Consider the following 23,551-nt stretch of genomic DNA (forward strand, 5'->3'; position numbering starts at 1 on the left):
AGCCGGGCAAAACCACCAAAATTGGAAGAAAAATAAATAGGCTACCTCATCAAATATTATTGGACTAGCCGATGAAAATGCACCACAAAAAACAAGCTACTGTTTTACCTATTGATTTCATTAGCTATACAGAGATGACATTTGGGAGCAGTTGCTAGAGCGGTTTCCTGTTCAAGGAAGGATCCACTGCCAGTCTCCTCTTTGCCTAGTCTGTAGTTTGCTATTTTCTTGTGATTGCTGCTTCCATTGAAAAATATTAATAGTGAGAAGAGCAAGGAAACAGATGTCTTCTTCTGCTTCTAAGGACTTGTAGAAACTGATCCTAGTGGAATGCAAACTAGTAAGCCGTAGCAAAAATTGATACACTAAGAAAACAAGCCAACTGAAAATATCTTGCTCAACCACTTCCTCCCGCAAAATCAAGCAATATAGAATTCAACTGTCTCTTTATTTTATATTGTCCATGGCTGATTATATCTTGGGAAGAAGAACCGAGCGTCCAGATAGGAATTATAACATGCAGGCAGTGTTTGCAGTCACTCCGCATAAAGTATATGCTTTGAGCTGCTCATAGCTTGGCCCTGGACCTCCCAGTCTTTTGGGTCCTTGTTTGCTTTTTGTATGTGTCTGCACATTAAATCTGATAATTAGCCAGACTTTTTTTCCCTCAATAGAGGTAGTCTTTGATTTACCACAGTTTATTCAAAGTTACGATGGCACTGAAAAAAATGACTTTTTTTCCACTTATTGATGGTTGCAGCATTGCCATGGTCACGTGATCAAAATCCAGATACTCGGCAATTGGCTCACATTTATAACAGTCGCACTGTCCCAGGGTCATATATGTTCACCTTTTGCGACCTTCTGACAAACGAAGTCAACGGGGAGGCCAGATTCACTTAACAACCGTGTTGCTAGCTTAACAACGATTCAGCGATTCACTTAACAATGGTGACAGGAAAGGTTGTAAAATGGAGCAAAACTCACTTAACAATGGTTTCACTTAGCAACTAAAATGTTAGGCTCAATTGGGGTCATAGGTTGAGGACTACTTGTAAGAGGGCCTATGGGCCATGTTTTCCTACTGGCTTTGTTTTTGTTTCCTCACTCCTTCCAGTTCTTGTGGGCAGGCAATGCCCGAGTTCAGCATCTGCAGCAACCTACCTATGTTAAAGAAGAAACACAGGCAACCTGATCACTGAGTCCTTATATTCATCCTCTACATTGTTTTACACTTTTGCAGCCTTTGTGGTAACTTCTAAAACTATGCCTATGGGTATATTTTTGCCTGGCTGCAAAAATATCATGCTGTCCTTCCAGCCAAAGAGAGCTGATGGTTTTTAACAGAAACGGTTGTAATGGCAGCTTTTCAACAGGGGAAAGATCATGTATACTTATATATGGTTTATTTTTCTGGGAAGATCGGAATTTTTGTTAGTGGGGTAGGATGGCTGAATTGTTGAACTTTCCTGTCAGTCATCCAGATAGCAGACTGGGAGGCTTGTAGTGTTTCCTACTCATTCTCAGTATTTTGAGGGTAGCAGAAATGAATACAGTTGAGAGTCAGCTTCAAACTAATTTGTGAGATTTGGAGAGTAAAAAGTGAATTAAAGTTATGTACTTTGTTTAAAGTGGCTTCAATTGTACATGGCAAAGTAAATGTCCGATCTAAAATTCATATTCAGGATATGGAATGGATGCAAAACTTTTCCCCTACACAACCAAGGATCAATAAAAACGCTGAAGACAATTCTAAAGAAAATGATGATAATACTTGTTCTGTAAAATAGGTTCCAAGAATGAAATCATTTTTTTTTTTTGATAAAAGCATCCAAATATGGATAGCCTGAATTTGTTCAGTATAAACCATTTGAAACAAGCTCAAAGGATAAAATTTCCTGGGACATAATCTAGAAAAACGAACTTTTTTCTCAGAGGAAGTCTTAACTTATTGCTAAAAGTGAACCAAAAGAAAAACACCACTGTCTGAACTGATGAAATACCACAACAGTTTAAGGCTACAGAGCTATTTTACAATGAATACCAGTGGTTTGCAAACTTGGATTATGAAAAGGAAGTCAAAAACATACAATTATCTTAAATGTCCTAAATCATCTTCATAAACTCTCATGCTCCTATTACATTCCTAAAGGACATGATTTTATCATTTCCATAATCCTAAAACTAGAAAAATATGGTTAACTATTTAGAGCAGGGGTATCAAACTGGGGGCCCACAGGCTGGATGCGTCACATGCTGGCCACACCCACCCCAGCTCCACAAATGGGAAAAACATCATGAAACGTCATGTGATGGCAACGTGACACAGCAAGTTTGACATCCGTGATCTACAGCAGGGGTCTCCAACCTTGGCAACTTTTAAGACTTGTGGACTTCAACTCCCAGAATTCCTCAGTTAGCTTCTTGCCAAGGTTGGAGACCCCTGATCTATAGATCTAGACCCCTGATCTATTCATTCTCTGCCTGTATCATAAGGTTTTCAGGGCAGACAACAGTTTAAAAATAGGAAACATCCAATTATATATATAAAAAAACCAACTGTAATAGCAGGAAAGAAAATTCCTAACCATATCTTATGACTGTCTGACCCATTGACCGAAGCCCTTAAATCAGAACTGATTTAAATTTAAAATAAATCTGAATTAATTGATTAATCTCCAAGTAGCTGACTCAACCAGGATTTCTGAATTTTGGTTGTTCTAAAGCAGCAATAAAAATTCCACTTCATTTACTTTTAGTTACATTGCACAATGGAAAAAAAATAGTAATGGTGGGGCATTAGCCAGAAGGTCTAATATTCTTTCATCTTTGTTACTTAGAACTAATTTGTGACTTCAAATTTCTTTAATTCTACGTGTGTCCAGCTATGATGGATCCACAGAGTCTAGTAAAAGTCAGAATAATCCTATAAACTAAAACTTTTTCTGCTGTTGTTCTAAGATCAATATAATCTATAAATGACAAGGAATCCCTCCATCTATATGACAGAGAGCCTTAGTCCATATCCCTTTTTTTGCAGAACATCAGGATGAATGAACAGTACTAATCCACAGATGCTAAAGCAGCCTGAAGCCAAACTGCGGCACTATTTAACAGCAAGAAAGATTCTTCCATCTGAATGAGCATGCTTTCCAGAACATTTATCAGATTATATATAGCCACCATCCCTTTTCACTACTGTCAAATGAATTTCTCTGAATTGTCCCTTATGGCTGAAGGCTATATATATTACCAAGGAGAGAAAAGGTATGTTGTTCAGTGAATAGAGTGATTGGATACATAGCCAAGATGTTTTCTTCTGTTCCCAAGAAAGGAAGCTATGACATGAAAGCATTGACTACGAAATTGTGTGTGCATAGTTTCTTAAGAGAATGGCTGTTGCTTCCTTCTTTTCAAATTAATTTTATAATAAAAAAGCTCTCTCAAAATCAAGTTATAAAGATCCATTTGGTCGATTTAATTGCTTGACACACTTCCACTTGGACTCTGATATTAAGAACAAAAAAAGATTCTATATTCGTTTTCATTAGAGGACTGTTTAAAAATTGCTTGCAGGAAACATCAGTTAGATACCATCAAACTAATTATGATTTGATGAATCAGTTACCTAATTGGTACTGAGTTGCTAGTTACACAGCCTGATTGAAATATGAATAACTGAATCCAGTGATAAAGCAGAAAGGATATTATGACCCCAAAAGTCACTGGAGAACACAAAGATGTTATGTAGGAGATGGTAAATTTACACATCATAATCTCAATTGGACTACAGGATCAGGTACAAGAAGAGAAACAGACGTCATAGCTAATTAAATTGGCATGGATACAACTGTATGTAAGTATATGCAATGATTAAAAATGTATAACATATGTATGTATGTATATACGTAAAACAAAACATTCACTATATTGATTTATTTAAGATTAAATTGTTGGACTATTTGTAATTTCCTATTTTAAAAAAGCCAATTTGGACACTGAAAAAGAAAATATTAAGAGTCAACTCTTTCAAGCCTTTGTTTATCCTTTTGCTGCTGTATGATTCCTTTCAACGCATCAATTCTGGCATTTAAATAATGTAAGAGGTGTGCCTTTTACTGGATCACCACCTTTTCAAGTAGTGTAGTGTGAATAATTTCAAAGCAAAAAGTCAAATTCCTTTGAAAATAACATTTAAATAATTATATTTCATTGATTTTCATTATTTAATATTAAATATGTTTAACTATTTCAAATATTTATACAGCATATAATATTTACACTGTCCATTGCACTGCATTTCTCTTGTAATTTTTTTACAAAGTATATTACATAACACAATTTCAGTCATTTTGAAGCATTTGGTAAGAATTTTTCTCTTTTTAAAACAAATTTGTATCACTACCTAGTTAGATATAAAATCAATTACAATTATAAATAAGATGTAAGAAGAGGGATTCTGGTAAATAGCTGAGAGTTTGTGTGTGATGAATAGTGCTTTGTAATTCCAATCTTCCCACTAGCTGTCTGGATCAAGAGTATTCCTCTCAGCTTGGTTCCACATAAGCAAAGCTGAAAGAGAAGTCTGTTTATTTATCATAAAGACGCTTCCCCTCAGTTGGCGCTTCACAGATCTGTTGAAATACAGATCCAACTTTGCCAATCGGTATAAATACTATGTCGTCTGAGGGTAAGGAAGAAAGATATAATTCAGGATTGGGCAAATTTAATCCAGCCTGAGACTATATTTATTTTCCTTTCTATTTCTGGATTTGGTAGGTGGGCATTAAAGTAGTGATCTGGGTGATTCTTGAGGAAAGATTTGTCAAAATGGTTTCAAGTGTTGGTGAAAAAAAATATTTATTCTGAAAACTGCTATTTTGCCCACACATTTTGATGGCAAGATCCATGATCCTTGAGGGTACCAGGTTGGCAAAATTCAGTGATATAACTGGTATAACACATTGAGATAGGATCAAGCTGGAGAGGTCTGTCATACATTACTGGGTCCAGATTACTAATAATATGACTCTCAGGTTGTGCAGTCTTCTTTAAAGAACCAATACTCAATTCAGGGTGAGTTTCTTTCAGCCTTACCGGGTAGACCAGATATAAGAAACACAGACAGATAAGCTAATTCTACTTTATTGTAAAGATATATTAACCGAATCTTGGAAGTCTGGATGTACAATTCTCTCACCATCATCTTCACAGCCTGATAAGGCAGGTCCTCTCTTAAGCCTCTTGTTCTGCTCATTATGCAGCGATATTCTAAGCTCCCACTTACCTTACCCTAGACACCCTTTCTTCACTCGGTCTCCCAAGGTCATTCCCACATATTACAATTTCTGAAAAGTTTTCTATTTTATCTTGATTTCATGTAAACAACATTCAGTAACTGCTCTGTTAAGATATTTTGCACACACATTTGCATGCACATAAATGCAGAATCAGCTGACAAGGTATTAAGTGTCTCCCTGTTCCCTTCCAAAACAGGACATAATTAAAGTGTCTCTCTGCTCCTTGAATAGCGTATAATTAGGTTGTGTTCAGGGCCCCAAGTCAGGAGAAAGAAGCATTCAATCTATAATAACTAGGAATATAGAATGTACCTTACGTTTATGAATCAAGGCAAAGAGTAAACATAGATGGAATGAAAAGGCAGCCTCTAATACATTTTATATGCTGAATGGGACAATCAGGAGTTTTCTCTGTGGCTTTCTGCTATTTGTACCCCTCTAATTTCTAATAATCTATTGTTAGAGACAGAAGATCAAGCATATTTTAATACTAACACCCAGCAAACCAATACATTACATCTCAGAACCATCAAAATGATTGTTTTCTAAATTCCTTATTCAGCAGGGAATACAATTAAATGACATTCATGACACATATTATAGTGAAACTTTTGAGGTTCATATATGATGAGATATAAAAACTTCAGATAACTAGATTTAAAAGCTCCCTACTCTTAGGGAAGAGAAGAGAACCTTGGAAAGGTAGTGTATCCCAAGCAAGGCAAAAAGTATACAGTACAAATAGTCCCTGACTTACTAATCATTCATTTAAAGACCATTCAAAGTTACAACCACACTCAAAAAAGCGACTTATGACTGGTCCTTGCACTTACAACTATCAGAGCAACCCCTTCAAAATTTGGGCACTAGGCAACCAACATGTATTTATGGCAGTTGCAGTATCCTGATGTCATGTGACTGCCCTATTTGACTTTCCCTCTTGGCTTCTGACAAGCAAGGTCAATGGGAGAAGGCACGGAACAACATGATTCACTTAATAACTGCAACAATTTGCTTAACAACGTGGCCCAAAAGATCACAAAATTGGGCACCACTGGCTAAACAACAGAAACTCTGATCCCAATTATGATTGTAATTAGAGGACTACCTGTAACTGAATTTCAGACACCCGTTATTTGCTTAGAACTATCCAAGGTACTGAAGCCCATTCCTGTGTAATAATTCCTGAGCATTATTAGGGCAAGACATTCCAACAAATTCACTGTTATCAAAATGGAAAGAACATTTATTCATTTATATCCCACTTGTTCTATTTTTATAAATAATTGAAGGTAGTGAACATATATTAAAATCCTCCTATTTTTACTCCGCTGGCTTTCATGCCTAAAATGGGATTGTAACTCACAGTCTCCTGGTTTCTAGCCTAATGTCTTAATCACTAGATCAATCTGGCTCTTTGAATGAGACTGAATAAATGACTAAAATAGCATACAGTAATCACTTGCCACTGCTAACTCTTTAGATGCTGAGAAAGGAAGATTGGAATACGAAAACATGAAGAAAACATGAAGAAAACATGAAGCCCCAGTGTCTGAAGCACTGATATGCATCTGTTGTGAAAAGATTTGCTAGTAATATCACTGTTGCCCAGGGGACGTCCAGTTGGGGCTCCCTTCAGGTCCCCATGAAGTTGCCCACTGAAATGGTACCCATTAATCTATTCAGTTGTTCCTTTTTGAACTTCTGGGTTGGCAGAAACTGGAGCGTGTGACAGGGGCAAACCCTGCCCCACAGCAGCAATGGGTCTGAAACACGAGCCTGCCGATCTGCAGTCCTGTGTGCTAACCTCGTGAGCCACTGTGGTTCATGAAGTACAATTACGTCACTTCTCTCCACCGACGGCTGCAAACCATACGCATGCCAGGGGATCCTTGAAGCATTTTCCAACTGATAAAATAGATAGCATTCCCAGAATTCCTACTTTTTTTTTCACTGCTAGGAATACTTGGAAAAAGCAAAACTGCAACTCCCTTTGGGCTTTGGAAGGAACTACCTAAGGAACTTTCAGGAAGAACCCGTTTCAATTTCATCTTCTCCAAGCATGACTTTTAATGGAAATGTTCCCAGAAAGAATGCCATCAGCTATTTAGCTATATTTTCATTAGACTCTTGATTGGGAAGGAGAAAAGGGTGCTCCACCCCCAGATGGCAATGCACAATGTGACTAGAAGGAGAAGAAAGTGTAAGGGACAACAACTGAAGTGAAGGAAGACAAGAAAGGCACCCGACGGCACTGATGAAGAGAGACAGAATGATAACCGACAATGAGGAAAAAGTTGTGTAAAGTGGAAGCAAGGGGAGACAAGAAAGATCTTATTATTTTTTACGTTCAATTACTTATGATACTAACATAGAGAAGTTTTCTTCAATCTATAAACATTCATTAGACTTAATTTCGCACAATTCTTAGCAATAGGTTTACTGAGTGAGGAGTTTTGAAAATTAGATCACACAATTGAAGACTGTCCTGGTTGGGGAATGTGATACAGAGGATGATCAAAGAGGAGAAAAATGATAGTCATTTCCTATTATTTAATTTAGGAAAAAGTTGTTGATATACTACCAGTTGAGTGGTCCAAAGAAAGTAATTATCTAGATCAACTATGTTAAGGTGGTGCAATCTTAATGGAAGGTGAAAGCTAATAAACTTACTATTGATCATTCAGCAATTTTAAATCTAAGCAATAAGTAACCTGAAATTAAGTACTAAAGCAACTTGGGTTTTTTTTTAAATGTTTGGTTACCAATTCTTAAACGAAATACTTTATGAAATCAATATAGCCATTTACTTGACCCAAAAGTGTTATTTTCAGAAGTAAATTCAACTAATGATTAACAGATTTAATTACGGAGAAATGATTTCTTCAGTATTACAACAAAATTATGTTTCTATTGTATGCATCTCAAAAGATTTGTTCAGTGCCACCATGTGGTCATTTTTTGTACTGATATGCTCAAATTACAACTGTTCATGTAGCATCAATTTCAACATTATGTACAGGAATACATGTGTTCTACTTCTGATTTTACTATTTTCTTTCCATTCCTAGATGTTGCATGAATTAACTGAAATTAAAGAAGGAGACTTAAAAAAAAATATCTAATGACATATTACAGATTGAGAACATACATGTGCTATGTTCATGTTCTGGTCTGGTTGAATCCAGAAAATATATGAGTGAGATATATCCAAGGTGAAATATATCCAAGGTGAAATATAAATCAGTAGAATCACTCCAATTTATGCTATGAGTCTCTGAATGCTCATGCATATGTGAAGCATTTGGAGAAGTGATTTTTCAAAGCAGCTAGTGCAAACAAAATGCTCTTGTTTGAAGCACTCAAGCAGCTATGTCAGAAAGCCATATGTGACTTTTGGGATAGGCTTTCCCAGCCTCCACATGTGTATCAATGCACAACTGTTTTGCTAGCATTCCCGACAGCAGTGCTGTCTGTGCGCACACACAGTCTAGGCAATGGTTGAAGCAGCTGTGCTGATCCTTCCATGGATGCAGATTGTTACAGCTGTCTCCATGCTGTGAGGAGGGGCACTTTGTTAATGTACTAAATACATGGCTTTCTGTACTTTTCCATAGTCCTGGTTAATTTCATTTACTTTCATAAAAAGCATTTTTGTTTGTTTCAGAGTGTAAAATGATTTGAGAAGAAACAAGAAAACAAAAATCTATTTCAAACAACTAAAAATAAGCCGACCTCTTGGAACAATTCAGATTTGCCTCCCTTTCCAAAGGCAATTCAAAGCGGCACATTAAAGGTTGAGCTTCAAAATGCTACAATTCTTTCTTCCATGCATATTTTTAGGTACAAAGCTTAATGATCAAATAGAATCTAGGCGGGCTTAACTTGGGAGGATTTGGACGGATGTCACCAAGAAATCTTCTTTGTCTGCCACTGCAAGCTCTAAGCGGTAGGAGAAAGCCTAGAGGCACTTACTGATCATGCATCTCCATCAAAGAAAACTGCTTCACAAAGCTGGTTGCTCCTGGATGGTTCCTTTTTTAAATCATGCATAACTAAAGGAAGCTTTCCTTTTGTCACTTAGCCTGTGTCAACCCTGCATCCCATTTGTATGGCGTGCATGTACGTGCCTATACTTCTTTTCAAACCTTTGTCTCTGCAACCCATGAGCTCTTACAATAAAGGACTCCCTACACTTGTTAACCTGGGTAACTCAACTCTACAAAATATGAAAAGGAAACATATTCTGGATTTATTTAAATAGTTATAATAGTAATCCAGCTATATTTAGGCAAATAAGCCCCACATATAACGTATCTTTTTTTTTAAAGGCATGTTAGTGAGATGCTTCAAACAGAGAGAAATAGAAAGTGTTTCCCTCCAGCAATCAGCTATGAAATCAGAGACAGGAAAGAGGAAACAAGGAATCCCAAACATTGTGTATGTTTTTTTTAAAGGGCAAATAAAAAAGCAACTTTTTCTCCTTCCCCTGCCTCATCATGATAGTCACCATGATATATTTCTTTCGATTCCAAATTTTTTAAAAAAATATCAAAACATAAAATACAAAGAAAATGAAAATAGTGGGAAATTTTTTGAAGATGAAATGCTTTACAAAAGTAAAGTGGGAAGTATTTAGGTTTAAACAAATCTATTGATAGTAAAAAAAAAAAAAGTGAATGAAGATTTCCACTATTGATGCCATTTAATCGAAATTGACTGGATTTGAGGAAAAAAAACCCTGTAATAACCTAGTATTAAAATGTGCACTATAATAGACCAAGAAAAGCACTAGAGAACAGTGGGGTGATCTGTTGCTATAACAACCTTGCAAGAGATATTCCCAGCATGACCAGAGTACAGTAACTTTAAAGCAACATTCCAGCAAGACAATTTTATTATTATTATAACAAGCTTTTTTTCCTCTTCTCTTTTCAACTCAATAGAAATTTGGAAAGAATTTTTGTAAAATGAGATTATTGGGGATGTTGTCTGTCTGTCCATCAGCAGGATAGCTCTCAGAAAACTGAATGGGTTCAAATTTTCTACTGTATGGTGGGAGAAAACAATAAAGAGTGAGGTAGAAAATGAGCTGGATCACTCTGGGCTGGTGGAGACAAACATTACAGAAAAAAAACCCAACACATCCCAATGGGACAACTAGCTGAGTCGGGTCTTGGAACGCTGCCAGCTGCTCCATTCTAAGCCCTCCCCCAGCTTCCTCTTGGTCCCCATGGCCCAGAGCCGAGCATGCGTAGGAGTCCCATGCTTTCTAGGGCACAAATACACAAACACAAATACAGATGCAACACAAGTGGAAACAAGAAGCACACATAGACACAGACCAAGGATGGAAGAAATTATAGATGCCTTCTAAGGCCATTGCTAGTAAAGAGGTTGGAAAAATTCCATAAGCCACAGTATGCAACCTGTTGCTGTCACATTTCAACCAAATTATTCAGGATATTTAAATGCCTACTTGTTAATATATAGCATATGAAATCGTAACATTAATAACATAATATCAACAATTTCACAAGCCATGACAGAAATTTGTATTACTGGTGAATCCATAAGAATGTGTTGGTCAATATCTATAAGCCTTAAAAGCAATCAAGATGGTTATGGCAGGGGTACCCAACCCGTCAGCCATGGCCCGCTATCAGGCTATAGTCTATTCAGAATTGGGCCACGTGAATGGCTGGCCAGAGCGCATGTGTGCACAGCTCAATTTCCACAAGTGGCAGGCCAGTGGCCATTCAGGCACATGAACACCAGCCTGCTGCTTGTGCAAGGGCTGCATGCATATGTGTGGTAGCCCACCACTTGTGCAAGGGCTGTGGGCGGGCATTGGCCCCTTGCTCGCGCTCAGTTCCCCTCCCCCCCCACAAGCTAGTCCACCAAGCTACAAAGGTAGGAGAGTGTTGGGTTATGGTTTGCCAGCCAGTATATTGAGCCATACTTATCTTAACCAGTTCTTCACTATGATACACATTTTGTGTTGCTGCCCTTAAATATGAATAAGCACTTCTGGTCATAACCAAAACAAATTTAATGCTTACATTAACCTACAGAATCAACGATTCACATTGCAAACATGTTATGAGGCATTAACCAGCATGTCACAAATATTTAGAGGCCTTTGAAAATTGGATAACAGTTTATGTAAAAGTTCAAGAATAAGTGAATGAGAAATCTTGAAACATGTTCTTAAATTTATACAAAGTATATACGCATATGGAATTATTTCCATCAATTCTAAATCTTAGTAATTTTTTTAAAAAATACTAAAGTTACATTTTTAACCCACTTTGATATTTAATACCACAAACTTCAAAAGATACTGAGGTCAAATGCTCTATTTCTACATGTATAAGAACTATATGTTTAATCACTTACTTCTTTGTACTCTACCATTTAAGATTAGAACACATTCAGATTTATGGAAACCCTTATGAAATGCTTCAATGTGCTGGGTTGTTGGTTCATTCTATCCCTTTTATTATTTACAGTGTTGAATTTGGCTGCATCAGCCATGGGTGTTTTTTGGGGTGGGTGGGGAGGGGACTTTCTACACCACCTAGAAAATTTTAAGTTTTTCATTTCTTTGGCACTGAAAATAGGAGACATTGCCATTGCCATTAATCCAAAATATACCCAAGGTTTAAACCACATTAGTGCAATTTTTCCCATCTTCCCTCCTTCATTAGTGTGAGGCAAGACAGCTGCTGCTGCACTCCACACGTTTAACCATTTGATCTCCTAATTCTTCACTATGACAACCATATTCTCTAATGTATGCCTGCCCCCAGCATAGCACCAAATGTAAAATGTCAGAAATATAATGGAGGGGATGAAATGTCAAGAAAACTAAAGGACAGCCTTGTATTAAAACCACATATTGGTGACAATTCATGGCATACTCTTTTACATTTCAAACACAGATTAAGAACACATGGACCAGGCTTGTGATGTTTCATTTCCCACACAGGGGGGCACAAGGGAGGGGGGAAAGAACAGCCCTCTCTTGGAAACACAGCATGAATATGTTATCTAAATCAGCCTCTCTGATTAATGATGCACCCAAGATGGCTACCATCCAGCTGTGCTGCAACTCAGTACTATAGTCACATTGCCCACATTTCATGAATATGTAATTAATTTTAAAAGCCTTACTGTACTAAGCCATGTTTTTCTGCTTAGATTGTACCCAAGAGATGCAGTGACTCTAACTATAAATTGTGGTACAATTAACCCCATCTGCCTTCTTTGGTTATTAAAGCCACTGACATATTTTTTTCCTGTGGCTTAAGATGAAACACCACAGAGTGGTCCACTTTCACAATACAAAGAAAGAAAGCAGTCAGCCTACAAAAAAAGAGAATTGCGAATGAAAAAGAGTACAGTAAAAGAATACCTTTCTGAGCACAAGAAGGAAGACAAAAAAGTTGCATTATTTGTATTATACTACAGCGAGCAGTTTTCTAGATGGACAAAAACATACCAATTTTAGAACAGAATAGATTAGAAAGGAGCTTGGTTGAATGAAGTTATCCCTGAACGTGAGTCATGGGCCTTGGCAGCAAGAGTGGCAAGCATTTTGTTTGCCTTCACTGAGGTCCAAATACATTTTTTTAAATTAAAAGAGCCAAGATTAACTTAGGCTCAGGAAGGAAATATCGCATATAGCAGAGGTCTCCAAATTTGGCAACTTAAAGACTTGTGGATTTCAACTCCCAGAATTCTAAGAGTTGAAGTCCACAAGTCTTAAAGTTGCCAAGTTTGGGGACATATAGCCTAACAAAACCAGCACATCCCTTCCAGAATCTTCAGATCAATTTGTTAAGTTGGGGGCTCTTAAGGGTAAGGATGGGGATTGTTTCTTAGAAACTTCCTGTTCCCATTCCCACTCTAAGCCTACCCCCCCCCCCCCCGCAATATGCATGAGCACCATGCTTTCAGGTGATATGACAGAGTGACCGGATGGCTTTGCATGGCCCCATCCCAAAATGCAATCCTTGGCCTTCCAAATGCAAAGGCAGTCCTGCAGAATGCCTGACAGAATCTGACTATGAGGTAGCCTTCATTACTATTTCCATTTTTCAGGGTTTTTTTTTGGGGGGGGGGAAATAAGAAAAGAATCCTAGGAGCTTAGAATTCAAAGAAACATCCATATTTCAGCTGACAACTTTTTGTTGAAGAACAGCAGGCCACAGTTCAATTCCATCATCCCCTATGAAAAATCAAAGTCACAATCCCCATTCAGTATATCAGCCGCCAACACTGTTCCCATTTATGGGCATTGCAACACAAAGAGGTTTTTTTAAAAAAATCATCTTTCTTACACTTCACAATCATTTTTATGAACAGTCATAGATGTAGAAGTGAAAAACTGAGTTTCATAAATGTAATGCATTGTACAAATTGCCTTGTTTCCCTGAAAATAAGACCTAACCCAAAAATAAGCCCTAGCTTGAATTTACATGTACACCCAATATAATCCCTACCCCCAAAATAAGCCCTAATTAAGACCCTGCCTATTCCATTGCATGCGTATCAGTAACTATCAAGCTAGGGAGGGAATGGGGGGGTGGAGCTGCCCCACGTGCCCCGCACCCGCTTAACTTAGGACAGTTGCAGCCATGCCTCCCGTGCCCTGACACCTGCCTCGCCGTTCCAGCCCACTTCTTCTGTGGCTGTTTGCCGCTGCTTCCTTGCATCGCCCCCGGCCTCTGTTTTGCCATCAGAGACTTTTAGGAAAGACCTCTGCAGCTGAGAAACAAGCTCTGGATTGACACACATGCTGCCCCCCCACCCCCAGCCTCCGTTTCACAGTCACAGATCTTTGGAAAGAGCTTCTTTCTTGGCTGCAAAGACCTTTCCTGAAGGCCTCTGATAGCAAAATGGAGGCCGGGGGGCACCGCACGCAAGCAGCAACAAGCAGTTGCAGAAGTGGGCCAGCAGCAAGCACATGGGGTTGGTGCTGCAGCAGCGAGGTGAGGCAGTGGAAAAGACATCCCAGCAAATAAGATCTAATGCCTTTTTGGAGGCCAAAAAAAAAAAAAAGACTGGGTCTTATTTTGCGGGAAACAGGATATTTACTCTTCTAAGCAGGCATGTAATGGACAATAAGATATCCTTTGGGGATTGCCTTGTAAACTCTTCCATACAAGACCACATCTTGCCACAACCATTTCATTTATCTGGTGCTTCTCAACACTGGCATCTCTAAGTTGTGTGGACTAAACTGATATGAGTTTGGGCCCATCAGAACCATCCTATATCTCCTGTCACTTCACATGTAATAATGCAGGAGAGTAATTACAAAATCCTAAATTTCCTCATGACATTGCAGGCCTCACAAAGGGAAAAAAATAAGAAAACATTGACTTTTTTAAAAAAAAACATATGCACTTGTATATTCTTTTGGTGTCTGCATATATTAAAATCAGAGACATCTCCCAATACATGTTGCAGGCAGATTGCCAGAACTGTTTACCATAGCATGTTGGCTGCCATCTGTAATTTTCAGCTCCTGCTGACCTTTCTATAATTTCTAAACTCCATTTACCAGCTGTTACTACATAGGCAAGCTAGCTAATAACAAAGCAATAATTAAAAGTTTTTGATGCCGAGAAGATATGCAAATGGCAGGGGTCTCTGAGGACTTCAGTGTTGAATAGCTGATTATCCAGTCACTGTTGCATGTCATAATCTTTTCCTAGAGTTAAACCTCTTGTTTTTATAGAAACTGAGTTTGTAAAGAGCCATGATATTTGAGAATGGAAAAAAGAGTATTGGAAATATATCACAGGGTTTATTGGGTTTTTTAAAAATTCATTTTTAAAAAAAAAAAAAACGAACAAGCAAGAAAAAGAAGAAAAGAAGAAAAGCAAAAACAAAAAAAAGGGTGGGTTGTTACAGAAATATAGTATTTGTGGTAAAGGGAAATACTAGCCTCCTCAGGAGTAAACCCCAGCGTTCTAAACTGTAAGTGCCTGCAAACTCAGTGCTTACTAAGCACAAAGCCTGTTCTGAAGAAAAGGTCAATGTAGGGGCTGGAAAGAAGGTGAAGGGAGATGACAGATACAAAGGATGGCAAAGAGAAGCGTATGGAGGAAGTGTCTGCTAGAATTATCTTTATCAGGCCTGAATAAACATACCCCCCCACCACCACCACCCTTTTATGATGCTGGTTGTGATTCAGCTCACTTTCTAGGCACACAACAGAGCTGGTTCCCTCATGTTGGACAACTTTACTTAGAGGAAAGGAAGGAGACAGAGACTTCCCAAGTAAGGAATCGCCTATGTGCTATATGCAGCAAGAGGACAACAAACTGGAAATTGCAGCTTTTCAGACTCATTTATTTCCTATTTACTTTGCTTGTGGGAAACCAACAAGGAGAGCTGCAAATGGTGATTATGTGATGCAGTTTGCTGCAATAAGCACAAGCATGAGCTGGGTATCCAATAGCCCAGATTGTGATTACTTAACCATGGGGACACTGAAATAGCCAAAACTTGGAGGACAGGTAGTAAGTTCCTTTTTCAGCACCACAATAACTTTGAACAAGAGCTGAAGAATGGACATAAGTTGATGACTACTTGTATTCATATTCAAAAACTGCTGGAAATACAATGACCATTTTGGATCCTTTTGGGAGACTTGGTGGCAATGGCTCAACAATTCTTGAAGATGGTTTCATTTATAGTTAAACAAATATTAACATTTCCTTTTGCCAATACTTAAGGATTACAAAGCTTTATATTCCTGTCAAGTATACCGAGTAGGTTTTGCATATGATAGTAGCTGCTGGATTCTCATGCTTCATATTGAAAATTGCATATAATTCCTTCTTTAGAAGTACTGCAGGCTTAGATATGGGATAGGCATCAATCTATTTTTTAAAAATATACTATTGTTAAACAAGGCTGACACTGAATTAAATGTAATCTGAGAACATTTCTGGACTATAATTCTACACTTGAACTTGCACAACACCTAAGTTGGGATCTCTTAAAATGTCACATTTAGTCTAATTTGTTGTAATAAAGACAGGCTTTCTCTGATGAAATTGTCTTAATTGTTCATTCCAATTGATAATTCTTATTGGCTGATTTTGTTAATTACTGACTGATTTATTCTCATAATTTTAAATTTGCCAAATTGATATATATTCATTTTATATATGTATATATACAAGCATGTGTTTGAACATTGTTATTCATTTTTATAAATCTCTTCTTTTGCTCCCTTGTTTCTTTTTTCTTGGCTGCACTTTTAAAATCTCTAAAAAAACAGAGAGAAAAGGGGAGAAAGAATGTAGGGATGCTGAGAGTTGTTTGAGATTGGAGCAGTTTATAAGCCCTGAAAAATATCTAAAATTATCCATGGATAAGAGTATATTTGAACCTGGGTCTCCCAAGATTTAGTCCAATACTTTAAACACATTTAAAACATCACATTGCCTGTCAGCCTCAAGATCTCTTCGGCTACCCTAACTGCTATCTATCTCATTTATCTCTCTCATATCCTATCTACTATATCTTCTCTACTGCTAGGCTTAATTCTTTCGGCTGTCAATAGCAAGGGGGGGGAGGGGTAATTGTGGGGGGAAGAGAGCTGGAGGTGTTTTGCATTCCTTTACTGTGGGTAAGCAAAAGGAGGGGGTTTATGATTTCTTCTTTTCAACTTTCCATTTCCTTGCTAGCTTCTATCCCTTTTTGCGCAGCTGCAAAGTTTTATCAAAATATGTCAAGGTCAACGGACAGAGGCCTCATCACCATCTGAAGATGCCCACATGATCATATTCAGAACTTTTAATTGGAAGAGACTTCTGGACTTTGTGGGGTGGGAACAATTCCATTCCTTTGTATATGTGATCTGCACGCCAAATTCTCAGATTCGGAATTCCATCTGTAGCTTCCACTTTAATTTCCAGTAAAAGAATAACTTTGCTCTGATCCATGGAGTCTGGGTATTTCTTTCTTGGATTTTGAAGGGAGCACACACTGACATTGCCTCTCTTAAAATTTGTCACATTTACGCTCAATTTTGTCATATCAAACTGAAATATCACTGATTCCACATTTGACAAATATGCCACATATATACTTAGCAATAAATCAGCCCCAAAGTTGAGGCCCCAAACACTTGAAGGAATATGACATGCCAAATAGACCGTTACATAGTAATATATTTCAGCTGACTGGGAGGCAGCCCAAACTTTTCTTTTCTTTTTTGCATTTTCCAGAGAGTGGTGAGAGGAATCTCTGGCAATATGATCATAAGCCTTGAGATCCAGCATTACTCTGGGGCACAAATAGTTGGCTTCCTCTACAGTCATCGCTGTTTAAATGCCATCTAGGCTCAGTGTTGCTTTGGAGCAGAGGACCCCAACCTCCAGTCCATGGACTGGTATTGGGCATGGCCTGTTAGGAATTGAGCTGTGCAAGCAAGGCAAGCAGGCAAGCGTGCAAAGCTGCATTTGCACAAGGGGCACGTGTGTGAAACAATCTCCTCTCTCCAACCACTGCTCCACAAAGCTGGAAAAGCTGGAAAAGGACCGCTGCTTTAGAGAATACCACTGACATTCTCTCGTTCTGAAATCACCACAGTGAGAAGATTATTTCCATGATCAAAATTATAGCAGCAAAATTATACTTCCTAACAGGCAACTAATGACTGTATTATGGGTCTCTAGACATTAATGCTATCCAGAATAATGATCAGAAGTTGATTCTCAAGCAATGTATGATTAAATTAATTGAAGCCAAGAGTGAGAACAAAGTGTGCAATGAAAATATATGATTTTATTATAAAACTAAAAGAGTGGCTTACTTGTATAGATAATATTCAGTTTGATCCACATGCTCACGTGAAGAAATGGTATCTATAAACTAAGGGAAAAATAGTTTAGAGATGATCTTCCAGATAAATCATCGACAGTCTCTCAGATGTGGCTGAACATTGCATGGTCAGATATAACTGCAATATAGTAAAAAAATCACTTTAAAGTGACATATGGATAAAATTATCACTATAGCACTTTCACTTAATTTGCAATTATTACCTTTACCCGAAAGAAGATTAAAAACCAGACTAAAGATTACTTTTTGTATTTAATCTTCCTTTTTATGAGGAAGTAGTCTTGAAATAAGGAACATGTTCCTTTTAAGTATATATGATAATTATTAATATCATTAGACTTATAATTACTATATATAGTAGCATAGTACCAATATGACAGTATTATTAGGAACAAAGTCAGGAGCCTCCAGAAATTGGGGATTTAGGAATTAAAGGCAAAGACTAAATGGAACAAATTGGTGCAGAATAAAATAATATTGTACCAGTTTTCTAACATTTTGTTCTATTTCCTCTCACAGGTGGTTTTCTTAATTTTTTTGTCCTCAGCAATCAGTAATCAATCTGCTACCATTGAAGATAACCAGATTTTATTATGCTGCTCATAAAAATGCCTTCACTTGGAAAGAAAAAAATGTTTTTACTTTTGCAGGATCCAATCTGGATCAGTCTCTGGAACTAGAGGTTTAGTCTTCCAAGCTTTTGGATTCATGCTAGAAACCATCCCAGCAGAGTGGTGACTGATCCAGATTGCACTCTGCAACATTATCCTGGGACACATATATTCACCTTCATTCGTTTTTACTTTTACTGGTACCTTCTGGTATGTAGCTTTGTACTTTAGGCTGTAGGGGGGAGAAAAGGCAGAGCTGTGGGGGAGCTGAACTAAGAGAATCATCAGCCTAGAGCCATTATGGTCCCCAAAACTAAGTCCATCCTTCATGAATTCTGTTGAGCCTTATTAGGCAGCAATTTTGTATAAAATGTTTGTTGACTAGGTTTTTCTATATAAACTTCAGCAATAAATCTTCTGAACTGCAACTTTATATGTGGTCCTGATTTTTTGTGCCTAATATTGGCTACATAAAATGTGGCATTCAAATAATTTAATTGGAATTGGAATAAGATGATAAAAGTGTGGGAAATAGGTAGCAAAATCTGAGGAGAGTCACTCAAATAACATTCCATGTAGAGCTTTATGGAGGACAACTGACATCTTGAATTGTACTCAGAAGCCTATTGATAACCAGTGCAGTTCATGTAGCAGAAGTGTTATATAGGCATGTTCTGGCACACCTATAACTGTTCATAATAAACACTACACAAATATATTCTTAATTGCATGTCCCCTGTGGCCCAGAAAAACTTATTTTTCCTTTAGGAAAAAAGACAATTTAGTAATTGCTTTGATTCACATGACTCTTATACACTAGCAATGCTTTGCACAATAATTCTATTTATAGGTTTTAGGGAATGAGGAAATGGAGCTTGCCCTATATACATATCCAAGGAGCCATGAGACAATAAGTCATAACAAGTCAAAGTAGCTAACTAGTTCTCCCAAGTTTTTAAATAACTATCCCAGTATATGCAGAAAGAATTATATGCATGTGGCAATTCAACTAAAATACTAGTTTAAAATACCAAGATGTTTATTTTATCTGGTTTATTTTTGTTGAATTGGATGTCATGTTCTTACCCGAGATAATGTTAAAGAGCTGACCGGTAGGTTTTTTTCATAGGTTCTGTCCATCAAATTGGCTAAATCGGCTGCAGGGGAAAACAGCATCTTTAGTTTTTACTCATTAGAGTTACTGGATGAAAAAACAAGAAATGAAAACGAAGTATAGTCATTCCAAACATTCCAAACATCTTCCTACATTCCTACATCTTTACAAGGCAATAAAGTGTCATCTAAGCCTGAGAATAAACACAGGCAGAACTCAAGGAGGTGAGGGGGAAGGGTCACATTGTTAAATTAAAAATTCACACGAGCCACAAAGCAACATTAGGTGTTAGATGGCTAGCAGAGCAGCAGCAGCAGCACTGGAGTTGGTGAGGTAGGTGAGGCCTGGAGGTATCTGGCAGAATATCTGTTGGGGCAATGGCGACAGTATATCCTTCTGGCAGTGCCAATGTTTAGCAGTAGTGAATTTATTGTGTTTTTTAAAAAAAACAAATGGCAGTGGGCCACAAGAGATTGCTTGGTCATTAAGCAAAGCAGTCGCTAAATAAAATTATGTCTGTGAGGTGGGTTGGGCTGAGAGAGAGTGACCACCCAGCCAGCTTTCATGGCTTAGGCAGAACTTGAACTCACAGTCTCTCGCTTGCCAATGTGGCAACCGTTAATTTCAAACATTAACATTAATTCTTGAAGCACCTATTGAAATATATGACATTGTATCTGTATTCTGATACAGTTAAACTTCCACAAACTGGTCAGTTCCATTAACGTAATAATTCAAGTGATGAAGGATCAGATAACAAGCCATGTACAAAGATCAAATTTATCTGTCAGCCCAATTAATATAGAAAACAGCATTTCATTTTGTATTCTTTAAAAAAAATCTAGCTAAAAAAGAAAAAGTTTTAAATCAGTGGAACTGTTCTGGAAAACTGCTTAATGCTATTTAATAGTTCAACCTCTTCATGAAGTATAATGAAGTATCGGCATGGCCTATTTCTTAAATGTTGGAATGTAATCAACTAAAGAAAATCGTAACCAGCTCTAAATGGATCCATTCAATAGTTAACTATTACCTCCTAAAATAATGAAATCTAAAATTGCCTATTGATTAAATTCACCTTAAAGCTGTCATAGAAGATTCCTGCTCTTACAAATTGGTGACTCAAGGGACTAGTAACAGGAGATAAAAATGTTTCACTTCCCAAAAATTGCTGGTTCAAAGCTAGCTTCAGGCAGCACCAGTCAATAAAGGCTTACTATATAATAGCTGCTGGCATATTCTTCAAAATAGATCAGTGCTGTTAGTGCATTTTTAATGGAACCGCATCAGCATAAAACAGTGTGCAAGTAATTTCTGTAAGGATACCATGAATGAAAGGGTAGGATAAAGTCTGCATAAGTGTTACAGTTTTTAAGACACTTTAGAGCAGAAAATTCATTTTGCTCCTTAAACAAAGAGTATCCATAAATGTAATTTGAATTCATTAGAATTCAATATGCCATACTTTTCAATGTGTTTTGCTGAATCTTCTAAATATAAACCTTGGAAGATACAGCAACTTTCCTGCTTCACCAGATTAAGAATATCAGGGCAGTCCTTGGTCTGAACTGGCAAGGTTTACAAAGTCCAGGATCTTGGACTTAAAAGACAATGTAGTTTTCTCATTCAGCTGTTTCTCCAGAACCAGTATTCACCGTGTGCTGCATCTGATCTTTGAGCCAGCAAGATCCATTGTGTGCTAATGACCACTGACAGGCTTATCCTTCACTAAACTGTCTTATCCCTTTTTAAAGCTATGTTGGAAGTCATCATTATAACCTATATTTATTTTAATTATGTGCCATGGTAATCTTTTTCTTTGTTCTGAATTCATAATGAGAACAGCAAGGAGAGAGAAAAATAACTGTTTGGTTTGTCATCATCTATAATTGTACAAAGTGCTTCCATGTGTCTTTTTCTGGGATAAAAATCCAAATATGATTTGTTTTCAAAAATCATTTTTGTTCTCCTTTACTATGGGGTTTTTTTTAGCACATCCTACTTTTTTAATCAATGAAAAACCCAAACACCATTTTCCTCCACCTCCTCCTCCTCTCAATGAACCTGCTGCGTTATACATCATAAAAGTGTTTCATGTTAACTACACATTTCAATTTGTAAAAGAGTAACAAAACCTATGTTTAAATTATTATGGCCATGAACAAAAGGTATATGAGGAAAGTTAGAAGCGCCTCATGTACCAAGTGTTTTCTTTCCAATACAGATATATATCAAGTTCCAAATGTAGAATCTGCAGACAAGCCCTGCTGCAACATGGCAAACCCTTCACAGTTCAGAAGTATGAAGGAGGAAAAATCCAGTAGAGCAGCCACTCTGGAAGAATATAAGCTTATTACAGAACATTGCTTTCGGGAATCTGCTTATTCTCACCCTCCGTTTCCAAATGTGACCTTTTGCTTATAATGTTGCCTCTAGGGACACTTCCATTACAGAGATGGAATAAGCATGTAAGTACCATGTTGAGATTGACTGGATTACAAACTGGTGTGCTGATCACTTTGATGTATGAGGATAGAATAGCACATTTTTAAAAGGACAATCAGAAATTTACAACTTTTGTCTCTGGATAAGAGCGCACCTCCATAGCTTATGGGAAAGCATCCTCGTCACTGGTTCTTTCCTCTTCATAGTAGTTTTTGTTGACAACTTAGTTTTCTTGTTTGATTTTCACACATGATTTTTTTTGTTGCAGAGAGCTAGTCGCTGCAAGGTTAGTCTGACTGACCATTGTTGTACAAATTGTAATTCTCTTTGACTGAGAAATGCTACCACTCACAAAGACACAGCGCCATCTTGCGTTCAAGTAAAAGACACTGCACAACTCTGAATGTCCTAACTTGGCTGCTTTTCCCCTAATATTTCATCCTATTTTGCTTTCAGTGTTATATTTTGGTATATTTAAGAATTTTATGCAAGTTCTGCCACAATGAATTGGTTAGCCTCTAATGACACGGCTACAGTCCTGTACACTATTGAACTGTAAACAGAAGCAACAGCAGCTCCAGATTGGAGCTGTTGAGATGATGGATGATAGAAAACTGCTGCTAGCTAGAAGACACAATACTGCTATCTATAAATGTCATCTTGGTAATGTGAAAAACAATTAACTTGTTTCCCAGTATCAGGAAGTTGTATGCTTCCTCTACCCTGAAAGAGATAGCCAAGGATACGGACCACAGATAAAAAGAGAAGCAAAAAGACATATTCAACATATAAGGGAAAGAAGCTGCCATGAATTCCTGTGTCTCATATGGTTTTGATCACAACAAAAAGATTGCTGAACGAAATGAACATTAAATTTGTCACATACTGTATTGTCATCATTGCTTTCTCAAGTATTTAGCCCCACATTAAAAAACTCAAGCAGGCACTCTTGCTTTGAGAAATCAGCATTTGGAATACTAGTACATTTAAGTCTAGATCATAGTTCACCATTATGTTAGCTCCTGTAAACCCAAGATTAAAAAAAGACACATTCATTTCCTTACCCAGGCTGTGTTCTTCCTTTTTTCTTTGTTCCCATATTGTACTGTCCACATATACTGCTGAAAGAATACCTCTTTTACCTAATAAAAGAGGTCAAAGAAAGTCCTTTAGAAGATTTTCACATTGAAAAATCATTAGTCACTTATTTT

At 37.4% G+C, this 23,551-nt stretch overlaps 1 protein-coding gene across 2 annotated transcripts in view; it reads right to left on the bottom strand.

The window, feature by feature from the left end:
- MRPS27 (mitochondrial ribosomal protein S27) overlaps positions 1 to 23,551 on the bottom strand; it is a 55,025-nt gene that overhangs the window by 27,667 nt on the left and 3,807 nt on the right. Inside the window, exons 2-4 of one of the 2 annotated variants that reach the window (XM_026718247.2) lie at positions 23,405 to 23,482; positions 19,868 to 19,938; positions 18,142 to 18,200 (exon numbers count right to left, since the gene is read on the bottom strand). In XM_026718247.2, coding sequence (XP_026574032.1) covers positions 18,142 to 18,200; positions 19,868 to 19,938; positions 23,405 to 23,482 — 208 coding nt within the window. Of the gene's footprint in view, positions 1 to 18,141; positions 18,201 to 19,867; positions 19,983 to 23,404; positions 23,483 to 23,551 lie in introns of both variants that reach the window. The other variant, XM_087927133.1, reaches the window with a different exon arrangement.

The sequence above is a fragment of the Pseudonaja textilis genome, chromosome 2 (genome assembly GCF_049901715.1).
Source record: "Pseudonaja textilis isolate UNSWEBS1 chromosome 2, rPseTex1.2, whole genome shotgun sequence".
Taxonomy (NCBI): domain Eukaryota; kingdom Metazoa; phylum Chordata; class Lepidosauria; order Squamata; family Elapidae; genus Pseudonaja; species Pseudonaja textilis.